The sequence below is a fragment of the Musca autumnalis genome, unplaced genomic scaffold, assembly GCF_047663935.1.
Source record: "Musca autumnalis isolate F117 unplaced genomic scaffold, ASM4766393v1 scaffold_2, whole genome shotgun sequence".
In the NCBI taxonomy this organism is placed as follows: domain Eukaryota; kingdom Metazoa; phylum Arthropoda; class Insecta; order Diptera; family Muscidae; genus Musca; species Musca autumnalis.
In genome coordinates, this window is record NW_027411755.1 from 95,465,787 (window position 1) to 95,491,563 (window position 25,777).

General features: G+C 34.0%; 1 protein-coding gene across 26 annotated transcripts in view; it reads right to left on the reverse strand.

Moving 5' to 3' along the window:
- The window catches only part of Nhe3 (Na[+]/H[+] hydrogen exchanger 3), a 58,598-nt gene that overhangs the window by 12,747 nt on the left and 20,074 nt on the right, over positions 1-25,777 (reverse strand). For 12 of the 26 annotated variants that reach the window (XM_073968567.1, XM_073968566.1, XM_073968561.1 and 9 more), the window contains one exon: positions 4,981-6,469. The exons of 4 other annotated variants lie outside the window; for them this stretch is intronic. In XM_073968567.1, coding sequence (XP_073824668.1) covers positions 6,437-6,469 — 33 coding nt within the window. In that variant the 3' untranslated portion in view covers positions 4,981-6,436. Of the gene's footprint in view, positions 1-4,980; positions 6,470-25,777 lie in introns of those variants that run through there. 10 more of the 26 variants (XR_012410333.1, XR_012410335.1, XR_012410332.1 and 7 more) reach the window with 1 other exon arrangement.

Consider the following 25,777-nt stretch of genomic DNA (forward strand, 5'->3'; position numbering starts at 1 on the left):
TCCTATGACATCCACATGTAAAAATAATGACTTTTATGACCAATTGTAAGTAGTTACTACTGCCAAAATTTACTGAATAAAGTCATTACTTAAGGGCTGTTTACACCATCTATCAATGTCATATGAGCTGTCATTTCTTTCACTCATTCGACATTCTCTATGTTTGTCAAAATTGACGTCATCCATACAACTTTCAATTTGTGCGTTCATACCTACAAGTGTTATTTTCGTATGACATAACCTATAAATATAAAAACAGCTGTTTTTGTCATTGTTTACATTTATTGTTGAGTTGCAAATTTGCGCAAATTTTAATTTTGGTTAAAGGAAAATGAATATCTAGCATGTTTGTTGTGGTAGAATAGGTTTTTGGGGTTATAGAGGCATTTATGTTTTTGCCACAAAGCAATCATTTCCAAGACTGCTTCTTTCGACCAATCGATCTGAAAATTACATTATAAACACTCTTTGTTCACTTTTCTAATTATTTAAATATACATAACTTTCCATTTTCTTTTTTAAAAGATTTTGTTTTTCTTTTTTTAGAATGCCAGAAAACAGCTGATACATTTATGTTTACATACAAGAATGCCGTATCAAATAGAGCGCTACCTAAATGAAAAATTTACATATGAGTTGCCAAATCATTTTGATAGATGAAAATTTTCATAGTGGTCACACTATGTGTACAACTGTTGTACAACAACATTCGCAGGTAGAAAATTTGACATCTCATACGACATTGATAGATGGTGTAAACAACAACAAAAAGTCATTACTAAAGGACATTTTTTGCTGGGATCGTTTATAAATCGAACACAAAACTATGACCGTTTTCAAAACGAGGAAAATAAACGATTATTAGGGTTTTGGGTTTTCCCGGTTTTTATTATTCCCGGGAAACTGGAATCACAAAATCGCCATTCCCGGGAATCCGGGATTTCCCGGGAAATTTTAAAATACAAGAGTGGATCAATATTTCCGTGGTTTTTTCATCTTCCCATAGTAACTTACATGAAATACAATATTTTCAAAGAGTTCCGGGCCCAAAAATGGATGACACGTTTTCGCTCTATCGATTAAAAAGGAAAAATTCATAGATTGGATTGGATTTCGAACTTGCGCCTCAGCCACCATGTTGCCCGGATTTTGTCCACACTGACCATTTCCATTATTCAAAGCTAAGGTAATCGCTCGATGAAAAGTGATTTGGCTCAAACAATGAAGTTATTGATTAATTTTATGGACCTTGAAAACCGAATGTTTTATTTATTCTTTTCTATTCTTCTACCCTCAGCCTCGGACCTAAAGAAAAGAAGCAAACACAATACTTCTGACGTTTCTACGGGCTTTTTGAGTTTTTGAGTCAATTTCTTAGGAAGTATAGGTTTGCCCCGAAATCCAAAATGTGTACCGTTTTAACTAGGGCCGCATACATAACATGTTGCCAAACATTTTAAAGGGATAGTGTGGGAGATTTCTCTCTTCGACGGTTATCCTACACAATGTGGTTGGTACCGGCAGGCTTTTTGAGATTTTGGGCTTGTACCTCAGGAAGACTGGGATTGCACTCCCAAAAAAAGTTCCGCCGTCTTAACAAGGACTTAAGTAGAATTTTTTGAAAACAAATTCAAAACTATCCGAAATAACTAAATTTTGTGTTGGAGGTACCCGAAGGGCTGGACCGATATAGTCCATATTCCTACCGGATACATGACTACATGAAATAATACGATGTGTAAAGTTTGGACTAATCAGAAACTTCCTGTGGGAGTTATCTTGCCAATTTTCCATTTTAATTGTTGCCTTCAAGGTTTCTTGGAGGTTTTAGTACATTATCTCAGGAAGTATGGACTTGACAAACTGCTGAAACAAATTACAACTCGATCAAAGAAGATCTCTTAAACTTCGCTCTTTTCGAATTTTGTGTGGGCGGTACATGCAGTAGTGGATTCGATATAGCCCATATTTGAACCCGTTCTATTCCTGAAGTATTACCATATGCAAAGTTATGACCGATTCGGTTACTCCCTTTGAGAGTTGTCATGCGCACCATTTTAGCGATAATTGTTGAACTTTTGTGAGGGAGGTACCGGAAGTAGTGGACCACAGATATGGCCCATCTTAGAACTTAAACTAAGTTTGAAAAAAATCTCGAAAGCCACCAGCCAGCCAGCCTGTCGGACGGAACAGAGACTGAGGTTATAAAAATGGGGCTTTAAAATAGTAAATATTCTTTCGCACTTAAATGGAACAGGAAAAAATCCGTCGTATAGTCCATGTTTTGGTTATTTCCAAGTCTTTTGTAATTTCCTGATTCTGTAAAATCTAATCGAATATTAATTCTATGGTTAAAAGAGACGGGCATAGTTTATTTATTCATTCAATATTAATTGTGATAAATGTAAAAATATATTTCCAGATTTCCCGGGAAATATGATTTTGTTTCCCGGGAAAAGTCCCGTAGTCAAAAAACCGAGAATTCCCGGTGCGGGATTTCCCTACCCAAAACCCTAACGATTATCGAATTGCATAACACGTCTTTTTGATCAATTTTCCACAGAAAAAAATGGAATATGAAACCGATATCGAAAACAATTCGATGTCGGAAAATGTACATGCATCACACCTAAAGTCGTTTTTGACTCGTTTTAAGCTCAAAATCGATTTCCATCATATACCTGGGGTCTAATTACGACATTCGATTCGATCGAGAATTTGCTCGTGAATGAAAAAATCGAACTATGAACACCTATGTTTATTTTAAAGCAAAAAATAGAAAACAAAATTATTAACGGAAAAACGTAAATACTTGTTGTAATAGTTGAATAATAATTCTTTGGGTAATAATTTCGGAATGAAGTTGTGCTAGAAAACTGCACGAAATTATTTATTTTTGTAAAACTTTTTGACTTTGTTGTAACAAATTGCAAATGCATATACCTTATTAAATGTACAGTTGGTGGCTCGAATAGGTTTTCATAGCTTGATTTTTTCATTCTCGAACAAATACTCCATCGAATCGAATGTCGTAATTAGGCCCCTGATTGTGTTTTTCATTCCGTTTAAAATTCCTCAAAGTAATCATTTTAGAACCCACAAACCATATACATACATACGAGTATATTCTGGATCAGCGTGCAATTCTACATCAATATAGTCCAATGTCGTGCTTTGATATTAGGTGTGTTCGTTTACTCAACAATTTGTACAAATTTGTACAAGTTCAGTAACTTCTTGTAATCGGCTAAGGTCTTTTGCATTGTACTGTAGAGTAAACGAACAACATCCAGTAACAATTTGTACAAATTTTGAGTAAACGAACACACATATTGTTAAAGTTACGAAGTTTTTCGGCAATTCACACAAACACGACCCAAACACAACGAAAGAGCACACAAATGTTTTGATTTGTTTTTGTTTTGCAGCATGCGTGCATACAACGTTACTAACACACTGTCAAAAGTTGCAAATATTGAGAATTTTGTGTGCCCTCTTCGTGGTCGGCCGTGATATAGTCCTGTCCGTCCGTCTGTGGAAATCACTCTACCGTCCGAACGGATTGAACTGGGTGCATAAAATTTGAAATATATAGTAGGACAGTAGAACTTTTGTTAGTGAAAATTGGCTATATAGGTCCACGTTTTGGTATAGCACCCATACAAACAGATTTGCTCTGTTCCAGAACCTGCAAGAAGCTACTACTTTTTACTACGATAACATTTTTTCCTTTATGTTATCGGAAAAATAGTAAAAATTAGTAGATTCTTGCAGTACTGGAACAGACCAATTGCTTTGAATGTACTAGTACCATTTGAATACCGAATTGGTTGTAGTTTTGCATTTTGTGTTCCTAGTACAAAAAACATGTTTACATGGTACAAATACACAGGTAGCCGCATCAGCAATTGTTGGTAACATAAGGTGTCAAAATTTGACATCAATTCAATGCAGTTGACACATTATGTTACCATCAGCTGGCATGATAATGCTACCTGTATTATTGTACCATGCATGTTTACCAACAAGTGTTTATATAGGTCCACGTTTTGGTATACCTAACGCCCCGTATAAAGTACGCGTCATTTTAAGGAATTTTGTAGGTATTAATCCCATTTGATCACCGAATCGGTTGCCATTTGGTATTTTTTGTTTCCAGAGGCTAACAGCAATTTCCAACAAAAATTGTTTATATAAGTTCACGTTTTGATATTGAAAGGTACAGCCCAATTTTCGGTATTTTCAAAGTTTGAGCCACATTATCTAACCGAAATGGCTAAAATTTAGTATGTAGTCTTCATTGGTGGTATGAAAGACTTTTGTCGGGAATTGTCGGTATAGGTCCACACCTTCATTGTTCAACCGAAATGACTGAAATTCAGTCTATAGGTTTCGTTGGAGTTACAAAACTTTCTTCCAGAAATTTCTTGGCACAGGTCAATGTTTTATACAGCCTCCATATTTCGTTATTTTGAAAACTTTAGTCACATTATTCAACCGGAACAACTTCTTCGCTATAGGTAAGTGCCGACCAACAAAATACCCCAGAAGAATCCCTTGAAAAAATCCGACAGTATAGGTCTTGTATAGCCTTCATACTCGTATACGGGTAGCCCGGGGATACAAAACCTAAATTTAGAAAAATGTAAATATTGGTCCATGTTTTTGAAAGAACATCGATGACGATCAGTTAAGATATTCTGCTCCTGCAAGGAATGAGAGGAAGAGCTTAGCTCATACTTTCATTAACGAAAGGAAACTAATTATTCCTATTTACTTCGAAACAGTTCGTGGTGGAGGGTATAAAAAGTTCGACCCGGCAGAACTTAACGCCGTTCTTACTTGTTTATTATCATTGAAACCGAAAACGAATAATTTAGGTACACTAATAAAATGAAAATAATAATTGCTCCACAAACATCCCAGAAGGGACAAGGGAGACTTCTCTCAAATAATTTAGGAAAATGAAACAAATTTTAATGATTCAAAGATAAAAATAACAATTTATTTTTTATATTTAGCGATTATATTGATATATGTATGTATTTAATTTATTTAAATAAAATAAAATATCACCTTCAAATAAGTTTCATGTTCACTCATAATTACACTCACTCTTAATTTTCTCTATTGCTAAAAACCAACTTAAAATACATCACATTTTAGGAAATTTTAATCTAATAATAAAAATAACAATGCCCACTGCACATATTTTCCGTAATGGGGCTTGCGGCATTCAAACGATTGGATATCGAAACCAAGGCATATTTATATAAGGTGACAATCAGCTGTATTCTATTTTTTTGTAAATTTACAGGTATGTGCATGGCAGAACTACCAGGTAGTGGTATCACACCAGCTGATCTAATATGAAAAGTCAAATCCCTTTATAAAAAAATTATTTTTGTTGTAATTTCCCCAACAACATAAAGAAAGTTTTGACATAACATATTCAAAGTTTTACGATGCCACTACCTGGGTAATTGTGCCATGGGTATGTGATAGAAATCGATTTCGAACTCAAAACGAGTCAAAAACGACTGTAGGTGTGATGCAAGTACATTTTCCGACGTGGGTTTCATATTCCATTTTGTTCTATGGAAAAATTGATAAAAAAGACGTTTGATGCAATCGTTTATTTTTCTCGTTTTGAAAACGGTCATATTTTTGTGGTCGATTTATAAAAGATGTAATGAATTTTGATATTTTTTAGGAAAAAAAGCTTGAAATTTAAACACGGATATAGAATAGATTAATATACATTTATTTGCCTTTTATTTAGTATATTTTGTTAAGAAAATATTTGATACTTCGATTCGATTCGAAATTTATCACATACCTGTTAGTTTTCAAAATGTAATAGGGTCTACTCATGAAATTTGAAACTTCAAAATTTGCTACCACAAAATACTTCTTTTTATACAGAACGTTATTATGACCTACGACAGTTCTGAATGCTTTATATTTACTTTTTGATTCAAATTTGTTCTATTTAAAGGATTTTCAAAATGTATTCATGCTTTTCATACAAAAATTTTTGAAAATTTTTTCAATATTTTCTTTGACAATTAATTTACAATGTTGTTTTTGTAATTTGTTAGTTGTTGTAATTCATGCATATACCTTAATTAATTTGCCTTGATCGAAACTATCAAATTCATAAAAAAAACATTATTTGTCAATGTGTAAAACAATGATGGATTCTGAAAGAAAATTAATGCTAGCAACCATTACCTTTTTTTCAATTTCAATCTATGACATTATTTAAACAAAAAAAGACTATATGATTTATTTGACGCATGTTGTGTACATTGTAGTCACCGTTCAATCCTATAACCTATTATGCCTCGTTTTTCAGAATAAGTGCAGTTCATTTTTTTTTTTCGAGAAAAATTAGAAAACAACTAAAATAGAACTAACAAAAGGAACAATTTCGCTACAAATGATAATTGCGCAAATGATTGTCAATCTGAAACAAAAAAGAAAACATAAAATTAATATGGCGTAAAATAAAAAATAAAAAGTTATAACTAAGTATAGGATGTTAAATATATAATTAAGTTGGTATATCTTGAGTAAGTTTGATTATCATTTAAATATTATTTTAAAGCACATCGCTATTCTCAATAAATTTTGATTCAATTCTAAAATATACATATTTGTTTGGAGTAGTTGTTTACGTCGATGCGGGGAAAAGGAAATAAAGTTAATCCAATTAAAACACGGTTATTGTTATGGTTTAAAATATTTCTATGGTTTTTAACCCTTTCAACCCCACTTTTTCCGTCAAGACAAAAATATTTTTTATTTATTATGATTAGTAGTCGCAAAGAAGACCTCTGCAATAAAATTCTTATAAATTCCTTGCGTTTAGGGACACTGTAAGTAATAATATTGCCAGATATCCGCTTGACATCTTCAAAATTTCTAGCATACTATAGGTATGGATATTGTATCAAAAAACAAAACAAAAAAAAAAAAAACGTCAATTCAAGTCCAAACTTCGGCTAATATTATAAATAAAATATTTTCACTTTTCCGAATGTCCCAATCACCCTTTTTGCTCAATTAAACACCATTAATCTGCAATTTCCTCTTCTACGCCAAAAGGCAACTTTCAAATTAAAAAAAAAAAATACTATTACAAACACTGTGCCACAAATTGGACCTCAAGGTCTGTGCGGTGGAAAATTTTTTTTTGGAGATGAAAGCCCTTATTGAGTATATTAAGAACCCAAAAGGAAATTTTCCCCATAGGTCAAGCTTCTGAGATATCGCGCGATGAATTTTTTGAATTTTCGCCTTTGATGCTTGAGAAAATAGCTTTATATCTCTGTTTGCCGTTATTGTAGCTTCGTTTTGAGATTACACGTCTGCAGTCAAATCGAATGGCGAATCTTTTTGTAGAACATTTCATTCTTCTAACGCAATTCCTTTCATGTCCTTTTCGTCCTTTCTTTCTTGAACCGTAGTAAAAGTACCACAAGATGAGATTTTACAGCATCCAAATATTCCACAAAAATGTTGCTCAGAGAATTTTAGGTACGGTTCTCATTGACAACTAATCGATATTGTCACGTTTTCATTGTCTTTTTTGACATTTACTCGGTTTTTGTTCAGAAAAAACCTATGTTTTGTTTTTCTGTATATTCGTTATTTGTTATGTATTGGTAGGTAGACATACCCATTGGTTATCGCTTATATTGACATCTGGGATGTATCTGAAATATTTGCCATATATAGCTCCAGATATGCTGAACACGTTAATGAAAAATTTTCTTGGAAAATAGATCCGGTTATCTAATATTTTGAACCGGATATAGCGATATAAAACTCGTATTTTGTACCGATTTTAAGTAATAGCCCGTTTCCACGGTACGTCGTTCGTTCTCTATTCGTCGTTCGACCCTCAAATACGAATAAATTACTTGATTCCCCATACAAAATTCTGAGAACGAACGAAGATTTTTCTATGTTGTTCAAGTAGAAATACTCTCTGAACAACGATAAAATATGTCCCATCCCTAACAAATGAGAGAATTTATCGAAAAAAATAATTATGACATGTCTAAATTCAAAATTGAAAAATTGGTTGAAAACACAAAAACTTTCAGAAAAAAGGAAAAAGATGAATGAAAATTAATGAAGTAAACATTTTATATAGATGCAGAAGGAAGATGGTTGTGTTTCCTTCTTAATTCCACACACATTTCTTGTCCATTAGTTCAAAATCGCGTAAAAAATCAGAAACAAAAAGAAACAAATAACTGAAAGTCTGTATACACAAACATTGTTTTGACATGTCTCTCTCTCTTTAATTTTGAAAATAGAAAAATATAAAAATATATTGAAAATACAAAATTATTCAGAATTTATGGAAAAATGAATGAAATGTGTGTAGATAAATATAGAAGATACATTTGAAGGAAAGTCTATTGCTTTTCCTATTCATTTAATGTATATTTTATGTGTTTTCGGTTCAAATTTTCGTGAAAACAAGGAAACAAATATAAAGGAGATTTTGTTTATGTTTCTGTTAATTACGAATGGTGTCGTGGAAACGGGTTAATTCGAAATTGAAACGCTCGTGTGAACATGACATAACCGATTAAGCTTATATGTATACCATTAGAAAGCTAATAAAATTGCCAATCAGGGAAAATAATTTTTTTGACAGAATCTTACCTGAGTTCGGTGCTAAAACAAAAAACCCGTATTCTTGAACCGTTTTTAAGGAAAAATATCACTGCGCGTAAATATAAAGATAAAAGCTTGGTGGGTGAAATATTCTTTTTGCCGATGAAAGTTGATGAAGTTAATATTATGAACCCGGAAGGACAGTTATGCCATAGGTCAAACTTCTGGGTTATGGCGTGATGCATACATTATTGATGAACTTTAAAAGCACGACAATAAACCCGTAACATAAATTCCATTTCGCTATAACTCAGAAGTTTGACCTATGGCATAACTGTCCTTCCGGGTTCATAATATTAACTTCATCAACTTTCATCGGCAAAAAGAATATTTCACCCACCAAGCTTTTATCTTCATATTTACGCGCAGTGATATTTTTCCTTAAAAACGGTTCAAGAATACGTGTTTTTTTGTTTTAGCACCGAACTCAGGTAAGGTTCTGTCAAAAAATTTATTTTTCCTGATTGGCAATTTTATTAGCTTTCTAATGGTATACATATAAGCTTAATCGCTTACTTAAAATCGGTACAAAATACGAGTTTTATATCGCTATATCCGGTTCAAAATATTAGATAACCGGATCTATTTTCCAAGAAAATTTTTCATTAACGTGTTCAGCATATCTGGAGCTATATATGGTAAATATTTCAGATACATCCCAGATGTCAATATAAGCGATAACCAATGGGTATGTCTACCTACCAATACATAACAAATAACGAATATACAGAAAAACAAAACATAGGTTTTTTCTGAACAAAAACCGAGTAAATGTCAAAAAAGACAATGAAAACGTGACAATATCGATTAGTTGTCAATGAGAACCGTACCTAAAATTCTCTGAGCAATATTTTTGTGGAATATTTGGATGCTGTAAAATCTCATCTTGTGGTACTTTTACTACGGTTCAAGAAAGAAAGGACGAAAAGGACATGAAAGGAATTGCGTTAGAAGAATGTAATGTTCTACAAAAAGATTCGCCATTCGATTTGACTGAAGACATGTAATCTCAAAACGAAGCTACAATAACGGCAAACAGAGATATAAAGCTATTTTCTCAAGCATCATAGGCGAAAATTCAAAAAATTCATCGCGCGATATCTCAGAAACTTGACCTATGGGGAAAATTTCCTTTTGGGTTCTTAATACACTCAATAAGGGCTTTAATCTCCAAAAGGAATTTTCCACCGCACACAAACCTTGTTGCACAGTGTAATTGGAACTGTAAATTTAAAAAAACAGTAATATTAAGTCAATTCATTTGACTAACGACATTTCATAACAAGTGAGCAAAGGCTATAGTCGGAATGGGGCCGACTATGTGATACCCTACACCACTATCCCTGTGCACTGGTAAACATTGTAAGTTTTTTGCAAATTCTGACTACTGAATATCCGAATTTCGCTACGATCCGATCAAAAATGCGACCTGTAAAGTGATTAACAAAATTAAAACGGTAGCTCCATTGTTTGATTACCTACGCCAACCTACTTTGCATTTTTGTGATGGTGAACGTTTCATCTTCTATTTGCAGGCTATGTTTTTGCAATATCTCTACTAGAAGCGGAGTTTTTTGCCCATTCTCACCTCCGAATATTATCGGGACCCCCATTAACTCCCAAAATTTCGTGACGATCCAATCAAAATTGCGACCTGTAGTGCTATTTCGAAAACAATTGAAAAATGGGATGTATTACCGACTATTGGGTGCCACCGTGGTGCAATGGTATGCACACCCGCCTTGCACGCTAAAGGTCGTGGGTTCGATTCCCCGGCCAGTCAACATCAAACACTTTTCAACGGTGGCAAAATACCCCTCAGTAATGTTGGCGACATTTTCTGAGTATTTCAGCCTTGTACAACTTCTCTACAAGTGGTGTCTTAGACACGCCGTTCGGACTCGGCGATAAACAGTAGGTCCCATATCAGTGAGCTAATATGAATCGGGGTGCACTCACTGATATGAGAGAAGTCTCCCCTGTCCCGCCTGGGATGTTTGTGGAACAATTATTATTATTATTATTATTACCGACTATTGCTATATCTCCGTTATTTGGCCACCTACGCCAACATACTTTGCATCATTGTTAAGGTGGGATATTATACTTTCATAGGCAGGCTTTGCTTTTAAAAGCTCCCCAACTAAAGCTGTGATATTCGTCATTGTTATTGTGATATTCGTCATTGTTATTTTGTTGTATTAGCGACTATAGCGATATTTTCGTTCTTTGACCACCTACGACAACCTACCCAACAATATAAATTGGAAGTAGTGCAATGTGGTCTAGTTCTTTCACGGCATGTTTTTATGCAGTTCAAACGGAGTCGTGAAAAAGGCACTCCATTCCTCACATCTTAACTGCATTTGGATGAAATCCAAAGAATCACTTCCACTTGTCACATTTTAACAACATCCGGATGCAGTTCAAAGGAGTCGTGAAAAAGGCACTCCGTTCGCTACATTTTATTAGCAGTTGTTAGAGATCCCTACAGGTACATAAATCAGTTTGTACATCTCTACAGGCAGCGGCATACATTTTCCAAGAAGAGATAAGCGTGTTAACATTTCCAAAAATTTGTTAATATGTATAAGATAAAAAATATTTATGGCCTGTTTTTCTACGACGACCAAACTCTTGTTATTGTAGAAAAAATTAATTTGATTGAAAACACAAATGAGTCAAATATTTTGCAACAAACAGTATTTTTGGTAGTATTTCGAACGAATATGAATTCGGTCCACACTAGAGAGATTTCATTGAAAAAATTGCATGAAATTATGCGTCTCTAGATCGACTTCCATAGTAGAGTAAAAATTTAAGAACGCCTAATTTCATGAAATTTTTTAATGAAATTCACGCTAGTGTGGACCGGGACCAATGGAGTGCTGTGATAGGAAGACAATATCAAACCCATTTAGCAGATGAAGCAAGAACAGTTCAGCTTGGATTAAATGGAGAGCGGAGTAAACACGCATGGTTGCGATTAAATTCAATGGAGAATTTTCATAATTTGTGTAAGTCCATATTTACATTACGCAATTTTCCTTGCGGCAATTGTCAGTTTGTTGGTGAGAGAGGGTGTTGAGAGGCAAAGGGTTACCACATGCCTCACCTCTCTTACCTACCAACTGACAATTGGCGCAAGAAAAGTGGCCTAATGTAAATTGGGACGTAATGTAATAAAGTTCTTAATATTTTTGTTGTTACTTGCTTCTGATAAAAGAAGAAAATAGAAAAGAGCAACCTAGTTCTAAATTGGTTTGCCTTCTTTATTCTTTTATTTTTGTTATGTCAGAAATGAAGCAGGAAAGCAAGGCAATCAGGCGAGCAGCTTATGTACCCAGGCCTTAAAAGCGAGTAAAATTTTTAAACTGATATCAGTCACCGGTGGGGTGGCGGGTCATAGGAAAGAAGCATGAACATAGGTTCAAGAGTCGGAAACTGCGGAAATAATGGAAATTTCTTCACATTTCAATTATCCATTTAATTAAATTCAGGGTCTAGGGTGCAGTTATATCATTTATTAGCAAAATTCATAAGTCTAGGTCTGGAAAAACATTTGAGTGTAGGGATTTGACCCTTACCAGGGTGAGTAGTATTGACCTATTGACGTTATAACGGGCGGTATCATTGGGAGTCTATAAACATGAAAAGTTTTAGAAAGCTCATCAGATGATATTGTACCACAAAAATTTGGTATGTATACATTTCCGGGTGGAGTACAGGCTTCCCAATAAAAAAATGTTTCAACACATTTAGTGCTCGCCAAAGCCCATTAACATTATGTTATAAATACCGTGCTTTGTAGTCTTCCGAGTGAAGTTTTGATAGTATTCTTGTTTCTTCGAACTAATGATTAATTTTGGTATATATAAGTATAGGTCTACCACTTTTATTTTGATGTATAACCGACTTTTTGGCCAAAACCATCTTATAATACCCTCCTCACATAGTCATGTCAAAATTTTTACTCGACTACTTATACGAGGGACACTAAAAAACATTCTGGCCTGGGCAACACGCAGTTTCACAAGGCGTCATTTGATATTTTTTTGGAAAGTTTGACAGTTTTTAGACTAATACCCCGTTTATATATAACCGGATTTAACAAACCGACTGGGTTTTAAATGTCAATTCCATTGCTTATATTTCAAACAAATCCTCATAAAAAAGGTTAACCCTGAAAAAAGCTCTAATATAAACAGCATATTACCCCCAGTTTTTGTAAAAATTTTTATTCTTCTCACACGAATTATCAAATTTTGTAGATCGATTTACTAGCTTTAGCGCAAATGTAGAGCGCTGATTTTTAAATGTGGAATCCTTAACGATATATGGAACGGGTATACGAAAAATTAGATGTGTATGTCATCTGGGGGCTGAGCTATGAATGCCTAAACTATTACGAATATAGACGAACGAACAAAAATAAGTTACAAAAACAGGGGGTAAGTCTTATGGCAGACTATGAAAATTTTCATTAAACACGTTTTGCCATTTTCTTCAAAATTTTCATTGACGTCTACACTAGGGCTATAACCAAAAAAAGCACCGACCGCAATTACTAAAACCCTTTTGATATTTTTTCTACTTATAATTTTAAATTTGCTTTGTTTGAATAAATATTTATAGACAAAAATACATTTCTCACAGGCAAAGTCATTAAAAACGGTCTGTAACTATCGCGAATTTGTTGCAAATGAGACCATATTCTCTTGTCCGATAGGTACAAAAAATATAAACATAAAATTCGCGAGTTTATAAAGAAAAACCAAAAATTGCAATAGTGTCAAAAAATCCGAATATGGTCCGAAATGGCGCGATTTGAGAACAAATTGGTCCAGAACGCTTTGATAATGATTTTCAATTAGATTACAAAAAAATAAAAATTTTAATGAAAAGCAAACATGTTGTTATAACCGATAAAATTAAAAAATGCATTACTGAACTTCAATGCACTTGGTGCGGAAACTTTTTTCGCGATAGAGAAAAAATTACACCTTATTTCATAATAGTTTTTCATGCTCTACACGGCTATGTGGTGGTATTTTCGATATCTGCAAAAAAGTGCAAAAAGTTATATCCCTAATGTATACATTCATTTAGCAAAAATTCATAAACACAATTTTTCCCAATCTACATTTTTTTATACTCTCAGGTTTTAGGGTCAAAGTGTGTTTGGAAGAAATATGTTTTAGGAAACTCGAAGTCGACTTAGCTATGTTCGTCCATCGGGGCGGCTGCCTGGAGAACACGATAATTCTCGAACAGATCAACCGATTCGGTCCAACATTTGGCCTTCGAGATATTTTGTCCAAATGTTGATCAACTTCGATCATGGACCATATCGTTCCACTCTTTCGGTAACCATCCACAGAGTATTTCAAAAATGGTCAGAGATAATTAGAAAATATACCTGTGTAAGCTTACGACCTAAGTAGTCATGGCTTCACTTCCTTTATGCTAATAATTTAGTTATAAGTAAAAATATGAAATAAATAAATTAATAAATAAAAAGACTTTGCTTTGCTTGGCTTTGCTTATTTGCAACAAGTGTTCTCGGGGCCCCTACAATACAAGTTTTTTTCAGGGGTCAAGTCCATACTTCCAGAGAAAATGGCTCGAATCCTGTAAAGAACACCTACGGCCATTATGTGTAGTGGCTGGTGCGCACGACAACTTTCGAACCGGATACTGCGTTGGTCCAAACTTTGTTTATCGCAATATTTTTGCGAGCCTTAAACCGGGTCATCCAACAAGAGGTACTTTTTTCAGCAGCAGTTTTTTGGCAGATCGTGCGTGAGTCGTGTCACGTGTTCATGTTATTTTTGTTTAGTACTGCTTGACATTTTATCATGGAAAAGCTTACGCCTCTACAACGTTTACAAATCATTCAACTTTATTACGAAAATTCGCGTTATGTGGGGAGTGTGTTTCGAGCCTAATTTTGTTCAGTGATGAGGCACATTTCTGGCTTTATAGGTATGTAAAGAAGCAAAATTGCCAGAAGAGAAACTTAAAGAGATTCAAGGGCTGCCACTTCATCCAAAAAAAATAGCGGTTTGTGGGTCGGTGGAATCGTCGGACCCTACTTGTTCAAATGATGTCGGTTAGGATTTCGTCGACTATTTGATGTCTGAAATTGAAGCTCTCGGCGACATTTGGTTTCAACAAAACCGCACCACTTCCCACACATTGCATCAATCAATGGATTTATTGTTGAGCACGTTTTTGACCAGTCGATTGGCCACCAAGATCGTATCATATCACTCCGTTAGACTTTTTCCTATGAGAATATGTAAAGTCAAAATTGTATGCGGATAAAGCCGCTTCGATTCCGGTCTTGGGGGAAAACATCAGACGCCAGTTACCAGTCGAAAAGCTTGAACGAATCATTGAAAATAGAACTCAACGGATGGGCCGTCTGAGACGTAGCCTCGGCCAATACTTGTTAGACATAATCTGCAAAAATAAATGGCATCGAATGTTCTTTAGAATGATAATAAACATTCCCCATTCAATTTGATTTTTCTGTTTTTTCTTTCTTTAGGAACCTCTAAATGGATCACCCTTTATAAAGTTGGAATATGGTGATTTTCGGTCTACTCCTTCTGGCATTTCCCCCAAATTTCAAGAATTTTAGCTAAAGCGGTATGTGCTATTTTTCTTAAACGGAGCAACAAATTTGGTCCAAATTTTGGATCTAGTAATATTTTGTCCAAACTTAGTTTTAACTCGAAAATGGACCATACTGGATACATCCCCCACAAACCTTCAAAATATTTGTTTAATGCAGTTTAAGGTCTGCTCGAGGATACTCAGAAATTTTTACTAAAGGTAATCCTTGTGCTTAGAGCGGTATTATGTTTTTCGTGGGCAAGTCCATATTTCATGAAAAAACTGAAAATTATACTCTACTGAAATCACTGGTGGGCGCAATATCTTTTAAAAGGTATGACTCCCAAAATAAGATCTACTTCCAAAATGTTCGCAATACTTGCGAACAATGATAAAATTCATTTTTTTTGGGCAAGTTCATACGTCCGAAAATGGCTACACAATTCTGAAAATCTCCTAAATGAAGAAAGTTTCAGTTCACACAGGCTCAGGGTATATTCCTGTCCGCAAAGCCGTCTGTTTCCGATCATTTTTTTTTTCGTTTGTCGTCACAAAGTCCTTTGCCGAAGAAGGAAAAACAAAGAAGGAACATTTCTAGAAATGTGCATCCATTGAAAGTACTTCCCAAAATACAATTCAAAGAGTAATCGACAGAAAAATCCCTGAAGCACCGATTTTATCTTTTATTGTTGAATTGCTCTTATCAAAAATTTCACAAACAAAAGATCGCAATAATGTTTTTTCTTGATGTTGTTTATAAGCCAAAGTATCGGCCGTAATATGCTACAAACGTTCAATAAATAGAAATAAACGTCTTGTTCTGAACTCAGTAACACTTACAGTCAGCTTAAAATTACAATTAAATGCTTAAACAATACCTTAAAACTTAAAAACAACAATGCAGAAAATTGCTCAAAAATCCTAACGTGTTTCATTATTTTTATACGTTCAAATATGTTGGACAATAAGTATACCAATGTAGTTCAATAGTTCTCTGTAATACTTCCTCCAAATACATACTTTACATATTTCTTGACAATTTTAAAACAATTTAAAATTTGACTCAAAAATTAAAAAAAAATGTGTAACACTCCCCACACCCCCACCATTATATCATATGTTGAGTCGGGGACATCGGATGCCAATATACATACAATTTAAAATACATACAATTTAAATAAAACAAACAGTTCTTCGTAACTGTATTTCCGGTTATATGGAAATATGTATTTATTTTTACGTTTGACAGTTAAAGTTTATATTACCACGGTTTCCTTATTCATGTTCCACTAGAGAAAGAAACAGTTATTTTTTCTGAATGACTCAAAACATATTTTAAATATTTAGATTTTTATGATGAATACGCCAGAGAACAAATAAAATAAAAATTTCTGATGAACACTGAAACCAAAATCATTTTATATTATATCATGCCTTAACATTTTAAAATTTTGTCCTAAGTTGAGAAAAAATAGATTTTTCGGAATGGTGCAAACATGCGCAATTTTTTATGATTGAATGTGATAGCGCATAAAACATCAGAAGAAACTATGCTCGGGAAACGAAGGGGAAATAGACATTTTCAATTATTAAATTTGACTTATCAATATTATCATATAAAATATGCATAAAAGAGGACATGTAGCAACACTTTTAAAGAGTAACAAGTAAGAAAAGCGTTAAGTTCGGTCGGGCCGAACTTTTTATACCCTCCACCACAAATTTCAGCCATTTCGGTGGATTATTGTGGCCGCAACCTTCAAAATACCGAAATTCGGAAGGTACCGTTCCATGGGGCCAACATGATGGCGTTGACCTATACCTACAAATTTCTGGGGGAAGGTTTTATACGCCTAAAGAAGACTAAATACCAAATTTCAGCCATATCGGTGTGATAATGAGGCTAAAACGTTCAAAATATCGAAAATCGGGAGATATTGTATTATGGGGGCTATATCAACACGTGGACCTATATAAACATTTTATGGTAGAAATGTTTCTTAGCCTCTGGAAACACAAAATACAAAGTTACATCCGATTCTGTGGTCAAATGGGTCTAATACATTCAAAATATATTAAAATGACGCGTACTTTATATGGGGCCTTATATGGGGGCTATACCAAAATGTGAACCTATATAACCTGACTTTGGTTGGAATATTTTGTGGCCTCTGGAGACACAAAGTACCAAATTACAACCAATTTGGTGGTAAAATGGGCCAAATATCTTAAAAATTCCTTAAAACGACGACGCGTCACGCGTCATTTTGTATGGGGGCTATACGAAAGCGTGGACCTACATAGTTCGCTTTCAATACCAAAAGTCCTACGTAAATATAACATATTTTCCCAAAATTTCATCAACCTACGTCAATCCGTTCGGACGCTAGAGTGATTTCCACAGACGGACAGACGGACGGACATGGCTATATCGATGTAGAATTGCACGCTGATCAAGAATATATATACTTTGTGGGGTCTACAATGATTATTTCGAGTAGTTACAAACGTAGTGACAAACTTAATATACCCCCATCCTATGGTGGAGGGTATAAAAATGCAAAAGCAATTTGATACTTTTAAGCTTATCTTGTTCGGAGTCTATGCAAAAACAATACGTTTTGAAAAATATAAATTTTCGCGAAAATAATGCCAGTTTAATGTTCACCTAATTCCTTAGTATTCGAATATGTACTTTTTTGCTTTCATTACAGCTGAGTTCAATCGACTGCAGCGTTGGATTAGTTAACCTCAGAAAGTTGCGGATGGTAACAGCGAATGGAGAAAAGAGTCAGATTGCTGATTACCAACAGTTTGTTTTTAAAAACGCGATTTTAATATTTTGAGTTTTGCGCAACTTTTGGCCTATGTTTCCTTCTATGTGAGTCGGGCCACAAAGGGTTAATAAATACGTTTTGCAAAAATTTTCGGGCCTGCTCTGGCATTCACCTCACCCGTCCAAGTGAAATGTACACATGCAAAGCGTTTCTGCAACACACATTACCAATTCGGGTAAGTTTGACACATTGTAATTTTGATGGAGAGAGCTGAGTGAATCCTTATTTTTTTTAATAAACTAATTGAACATTTCAACAAAAAACTGCATAATACTAAAATTTAATGTGTTCTCTATGAGCATTTAAAAATTTATTTAATTGTCTTAACAAAATATGCTATAAATAGTTATTTTTCTTAAATTAACAAATTCAACATGTACGCTCTTGTAGAAAGAAGTTCGTTCCTTTGTTTTCGTCTGTTTCGTAAACAATCAAAAGAACAAAGCGAACATACACGTAGTGTATTCGTTGATGTGCCAACGAAGACTAATATGGTTATCGTTGTTTATGGCAAAGTTTAAAAGCTCTAAAAAGCATGTGAATTTTACCTATCTGTTTTAGTTTCTGAGATACCCACGTTTCGAACCGAAAGCTTTAGTTTTCTTCAGGAATGAAATTAATACATATTTCAATAAATTACAAATTTAAAAACACATTTTGAAAAAATCAAAACTTTAATTTTCCATTTGGAATATTTGAATTTCTTGAGGAAACGATGGGAATATTTTTTGTCACTTTGTTCCATGTGATATATACAATATTGTTACGGAAATATATTTAACTTAATCGCGTGTAGAGGTTGTTTAATTCCCCGATACGACTTGTATCAAATAAAACTAGGGTCAGTTTATATTTCGATTATACAAGGCTTTATTACTTCACTTATTCACTTTAATTAATACACGATTTACTTCTTCTTTTCTTCTTAACTTCTTCTTTTCTTCTTAACGCGCTGATGTTTTTAGTTCGCGAGTAGATTTACAACTAACTGTCACATAATTCCCTAGTATTTATGCACAATCGCTTCTCGTTGCCGATGCTTCTAGACGATCGGGCATGGTAGAACAATATAAGGTAAAAACAATACCCAGGTGACTGAACTGGGCTGTAACGTTAGTGTCAAATTCCATACGACATTTTATACATTTATTTTCTATGTTCGATGTATATTAGGGATATATGGTAACATGGGGCGCCTTCTCCACTGGGGCGGCTATGCCAGCGCCGATTTTTTTTCGCAAATTACAAGTGCTAGAAAAAATATATTAAATGCAAAATTGTGAGTTTAATGAAGATCTATCATCTCCCAAAAGTTGGCAGTTGTGTCATAGGTATGATAGCGGACGCACGCGGTTTTATGTTTTCAGGGTATTGGGAAAAATAATTATGGTAGGTATTTTTTGTGATATCTTCTTTACCTTTTGTTATATCAAAAACACATTTTATACCGTTTGTAGACAACTACTGAAGAATGTAAATACCAATAATTCGCATGAAAAAAGTAATTGTAAATGTCATTATATTAATATTATGAAATATGTATGGGGTGGGGCGCCTACGCCATAATAGGGGCGTGGTGGGTTAATGTTAGAGATTTGTCATGTTTAACTTAAATTCTTTATACCATAGATATACCACACTATAATATGAAGTTTAAATCAAATATTATCCTAAACGTATCTTGTTTTAGTTATATTATGATTTTTGTACATAAATTAAAGGAACATACTTCAATTAACAGCTAGAATCGGTTACATTTTATGAATTTTAAAATCATTTTCGATGATTCAATGGAAAACATTTTCCTTTTTTGCATAATGTTGATATTTAAGGAAGAAGTATGGTAAATTACAGTTTTAGAGTCCGTTGGAGAATGTTCAATATCAATGGCGAAGCTGCCACTTATTAGACATTTTGTAAATTCTCAAAAATAATATTTTAAAAACAAAATTATAACCATTTATATATCAAAACTTATAGTCAAGATACGCTAATATTTGTACCAAAAATAATATTAGAATAAACTTCAACGGTGTCGGTATGAGAACATTTTGAACAAAAACGTGGCGAAGGCGCCCCATGTTACCATATATTGTTTCAGGAAAAATATATCATACAGAAAAAAAACTATTTCCCGTAAAGACTTCTTCATATCAATAATATGTAACCTCTTCAAAGTCCGAACAACGTGCAGCACACTATATATATTTGTTAATATGTGTGGTATTTTGTTAAATTTAAAAAAAAAAATAAAGCCGTAGTTTGAAACAGCTTCTCCTTTTTCAATGAATTTTTAGCGACCCCAAACATTTTTCCAAGAATTCTACTTTCTGCTACAAATTATCCATTTAGTGGAATGATGTGGATACTTTCAAACTGAAAATGTAACGAATTTTCATTTATGCTTTTCAAAATATTCAATCAAATGTAAAAAAAAATATTCTTTTTATAAATTCCAATAATTTATAGACATTTAATTGTTTTGTTTACATGTACCGGTGACACTAACATTACAAACAAAAACAAATTTCTATGTGGTTGTTGTTGAGTTGTATTTGTTGTAGTATTTACTCTATCTTCTTTGTTTTACCTTGACGATCTGATAACATCTCCAGCCAACCTAGCCTATGCGAAAAGGGCTACAAATACAAGTGAACCAAAAGAACAGCAATGACGTCACTCAATGGTCAAAACAACAATAATAATATATCAAAAATAATAGCAAACTAAGCGATAACTGCATGATTGTAGAAAAACTAATGTAAACAAACATCAATGACGTGGAAAATAAGAATGGAAGGATTGGGAAAAATCTAGACAGTAGTCTACGTTACAATTAAATTTTTTAAATTAACGGATACTCATCTAAATTAACTTAAACCTATCAGTTACATTTGTAACAATATTTTACATTTGTGTCATAAGTGTGGATATATGTGGAGAGCTCTATTAAAAAATTCTCTATAACTTCTATATTCCAACAGATATTCCTCCAAATTTTGGCAGAGATGTTCTATACACTATTATTAATAATTCAAATAATTCATTAAAATGCGATTATTTCAAAACGGAAAAATGGCGTATGGAACACTTAAGCATGACACCGAGACGATTGTTCAAATCTGTGCCGGCATATATTTTTGTTTTCCTAAAATCAGCTGCTTTCTTGTTTGCAAACTTGCTGGTCACATTATGGCAAACGAATATTTGACACCTTTTGGCAAATATTTGCCAATGTGACCGTTAGCAATGCACATTTATATAAGGTAGAAGTGACAATCAGCTGTATTCTTATTTTTTTGTAAATTTAGTTTTTAAAATGTAAGGGGGTCTACTCATGAAATTTGAAACTTCGAACTTTGTACCATAAAATAATGCTTTTCATCCTTAACGTGTAATAAAAATGACCTATGACCGTTCTGAATGATTATACCCTACACCACTATGTGGGGAGGGTATTATAAGTTGGTTTTGGCCAAAAAGTTTGTAACGCATCGAAATAATGGTCGTAGACCCATACTTATATATACCAAAATGAATGTCTCGACGAGCTGCGTCGATCTGGCTATGTGTGTCCGTCCGTCAGTCCGTCCGTCCGTCCGTCTGTCCATCTAAACCTTGTAATCACGCTACAAGTCGCAATTTTGATCGGATCGTCACGAAATTTTGGATGTTGATGGGGGTCCCGGAGGGGAAGAAGCCTATTGATTTTGGTAATGGTCGGATAATATTTAGGGGTCGGAATGGGCAAAAAACTTATGTGGATAAAAAGACAACGTTTTTTTCCAAAGCGAATATCTCAGCTTCTGTACGGGGTATACCAAAAGCAAAACCTGACAATAAAAGTAGAAAATATCACCTTTCTAATGATGTAAAGTAGGTTCTCGTAGGTGATCAAACAACGAATATATCGCAATAGCCGCTAATAGAACCCAACTTTTTATTTTTGCGATTTTAATTATAATGACGAATATCAAGGGTTTGGTTTGGAACTTTCCAAAAGCAAAGCCTGGCTGTGAAAGTAGAAGATCCCATCTTCACAATGATGTAAACTAGGTCGGCGTAGGTGACCAAATAACGGAGATATCGCAATAGTCGGCAATACATCCCATTTTTTCATTTTTTTGTAATCACGCTACAGGTCGCAATTTTGATCGGATTGTCACGAAATTTTGGGGACTAGTGGGGATCCTACAGAGAAAGAAGCCTATTGATGGTCGGATAATATTCAGGGGTCGGAATGGGCAAAAAACTTATTTGGAGAAAAAGTCAACGTTTTATTTCAAAGCGAATATCTCCGCTTCTAAAAGGGGTATATCAAAAGCTGCTAATGAAAGTAGAAAATATCACCTTTGCAACGATGTTACGTAGGTTGTCGTAGGTGGTCAAACAACGAAGATAAAGCAAAAGCCGCTAATAGAACACAACTTTTCATTTTTGCGATTTTAATAATAATGACGAATATCACTGCTTTTGTTCGGGACCTTCCAAAAGCAAAGTCTGACAATGAAAGTAAAAACTCCCATCATTACAATGATGCAAAGCAGGTTGGTGTAGGTATCCAAACAACGGAGATATCGCAATAGTCGGTAATACATCCCATTTTTCCACTTTTTTGGAAATCACGCTACAGGTCGCAATTTTAATTGGATCGTCACGAAATTTTTGGTGTTATTGGGGGTCCCACAGAGGAAAAAACCTTTTGATTTTTGATAATGGTCAGGGGTCGGAATGTGACAAAAAAAAAATTTGGAAAAAAGACCAACGTTTTATTTCAAAGTTAATATCTCCCTTCTGTAGGAGGTATATCGAAAGCAAATATCTCCTGGCGAGGAAAGTAGAAAATATCACCTTTACAACGATGTGAAGTATGTTGTCATAGGTAGTCAAACAACAGATATATCGCAATAGTCGGTTATGCATCCCTTTTTCCATTTTTGTGCAATCACACTACGAAATTTTGATCGAATCCTCACGAAATTTTGGGGGTTGATGGGGGTCTAACAGAGAAAGAAGCCTATTGATGGTTGGCATCCATCCCACTTTTCCATTTTTTATTTGGGTTGTACTGTCGATGCACTTAAATGCGTTTCAAAAATATTGACCTGTGTTAATGAAGACATTCAGAGCAAAGGCGCTAAGCTATCCCAATTTTAATATTTTGAATTTTATTAGTCAAAAAGCTTATGAACAGGGGTAGTGGTGTAGGGTATCACATAGTCGGCCCCGACCCGACTATAGCCTTGGCTTACTTGTTTATATTTAAATTTTGATTAAAATTTGTTCTATTTTAGATGATTTTCAAAACGCAGGGTTTAAAATGCATAGTAGGAAACATTATTTGAATATTTCTGCTCGAGCCCAAAAAAGTAAATAGATTACACAAATTCTTAGGAAATCCTGTTTTTACAACTTAAAAGTAGTAACATATTACGCATATCAACATAATCTCGAAATGAACACCCTAAAAACTTAGTTACAAAGCAGGGAATATGTTCGCGTATGCGAACATTGTAAACAAATCTAACTATAGTATTCAGAATACGTTGTAATTTCAAAAAAATAGTTTCATTCGCACCTGATATAATCTCAATAGCATATATAATTGAGCAATTCGAATTTTAATCCAAGAGGGTAAAAAAATACTAGTTGAATATAACTTACGCAAAATATAGTACATTTTTGATTGAATAATATCTATATATATATGGAATCCAAATTTTAGTTTATTATCCAATACAAGTCCCAGACATTTATGACTATCGACTACCTCAACACTAGACTGCCCTAAAGATTTTGTACTTCAGATCCAAAAACAATGGCCTTGGATTTCAGGGGGTTTATTACTAACGAATTATTTTGAGTCCAGCTCAAAGTCTGAGCTAAACAATTATTTATTTTATTTTCCAAATCAATTATATTATTTTTATTCGAATTGAAAAGAATAAACACATCATCAGCAAATATATGTAACGAACATATACTCATATCAAGGTTTTCTGGCAAATTATTTATGTAGATAATAAAGAGCAATGGGCCCAAAACGGAACTCCAGATGCTAAAGAAATAATATTTATTTCCACAAACTGCGACCTACCACTGACGTAGGACATAATCAGTCTACATGCAGAAGGAGAAAAGGTAAACTGATTCCTAAGTTTTGAAATCAACAGTTCATAATTAATAGAATTAAAAGCTTTAGATAAATCAATCGAGACTAAAGCAGACATACTATTATAATTGCTATGATACCTAATACAGTCAGTCAAATACAAAAGCAAAGATGTTGTGTTATGACCAGAACGGAAAGATTTGTCCTAACCTTTGAAATAATCTGACTTCTCATTATGTGTTCGCAAACTTTGGATAAAGCAGGGAGTATGGAGATTGCAATTGGTACAACCCGTGCAACCTTCCACGAAGAAGGAAACACAGATGAGGTTAAATTTGCATTGAATAAGTCAACTAGTAAATCAGACACATAAGGAAAAACCTTCTTCAAAAATTCTATAGATATATTATCAATCCCTTGAGATTTAGATTTTATTTTTCCTATAGCATTTTGAACCTCACCAACATTGACGCATGAAATAGAAAAATCGTTATCGTTTTCGATAAACGATGCCAAATTTACATCTACATGTCCCTGTGACACTCCACAGGATGCAAAGAAAGTATTAAGTGTTTCAACATCACAGTTATTTTGTAAATTATCTTCTCCCACACATCCATGACATCGAAGAACTTCGTATATTTCTATTCTATATTTCGTGTAGTTCTCATATCTTCATTGCGATATTTAGTGAAAACCATCCAATTTGAATCTGTGCGATCTTCAAGACAAGCCTTGTAAGCCAAATCTCTTAAATTCTGGGCCAATAATATACTCCTCGTTCTAATCCAATCACAATCTTGGGACTTAATACGCCTTCGAACTACAGGAACATTCAAATAAAGGTCTTCAAAATGTTTCGAAACAATAGAGCATTTGTCATCAACATGTAGAGTAACGTAAAATTCATGATAGTTAAAAGATGGCAAGCACTGAAATATCCCGTAGAACTCAACAATTTCTTCTGAAAAATTGATCATAAGATCAAAGCTGGCAAAAATTAACGCCTGATGCGAAATAGCAGAACATTGCAATTGACTTGTAAAGTATGACTTCACATCATCACTAATAAGAATAAAATCAATTAAGGACGAACCACCGTGAACCATGTCAAAGTGGGTGGGTTTTGAATTATGTAACACTGTAAGATTTAATATGAGTCAAGTAGAGCGTATAATAAAAGCTCGAGATAAAGAAAACATGTCGCAGTTAAAATCCCCAACCACAATTATGTTGGAGTAATTCAAAAACAGATTAAGGTGTACTTCTTCAAACTTAGATATATCTCCTACAGGTGGTAGATAAACTACTCCAAAAAGAATTTTTCGTAGATCCAGACATAAGTTTAATGAACAGTGATTCACACTTTCCAGGAATAGTGCTCTTAAAAACCAACTTATGTTCCAGCCTTTTTAGCACATAGATGCCAACCCCACCCCCTCTAGAATGTGGACCATCATTCCTATAAAATTTGTAACCAAAAAGATCCACCGCCCTAAAAGAAATTTCT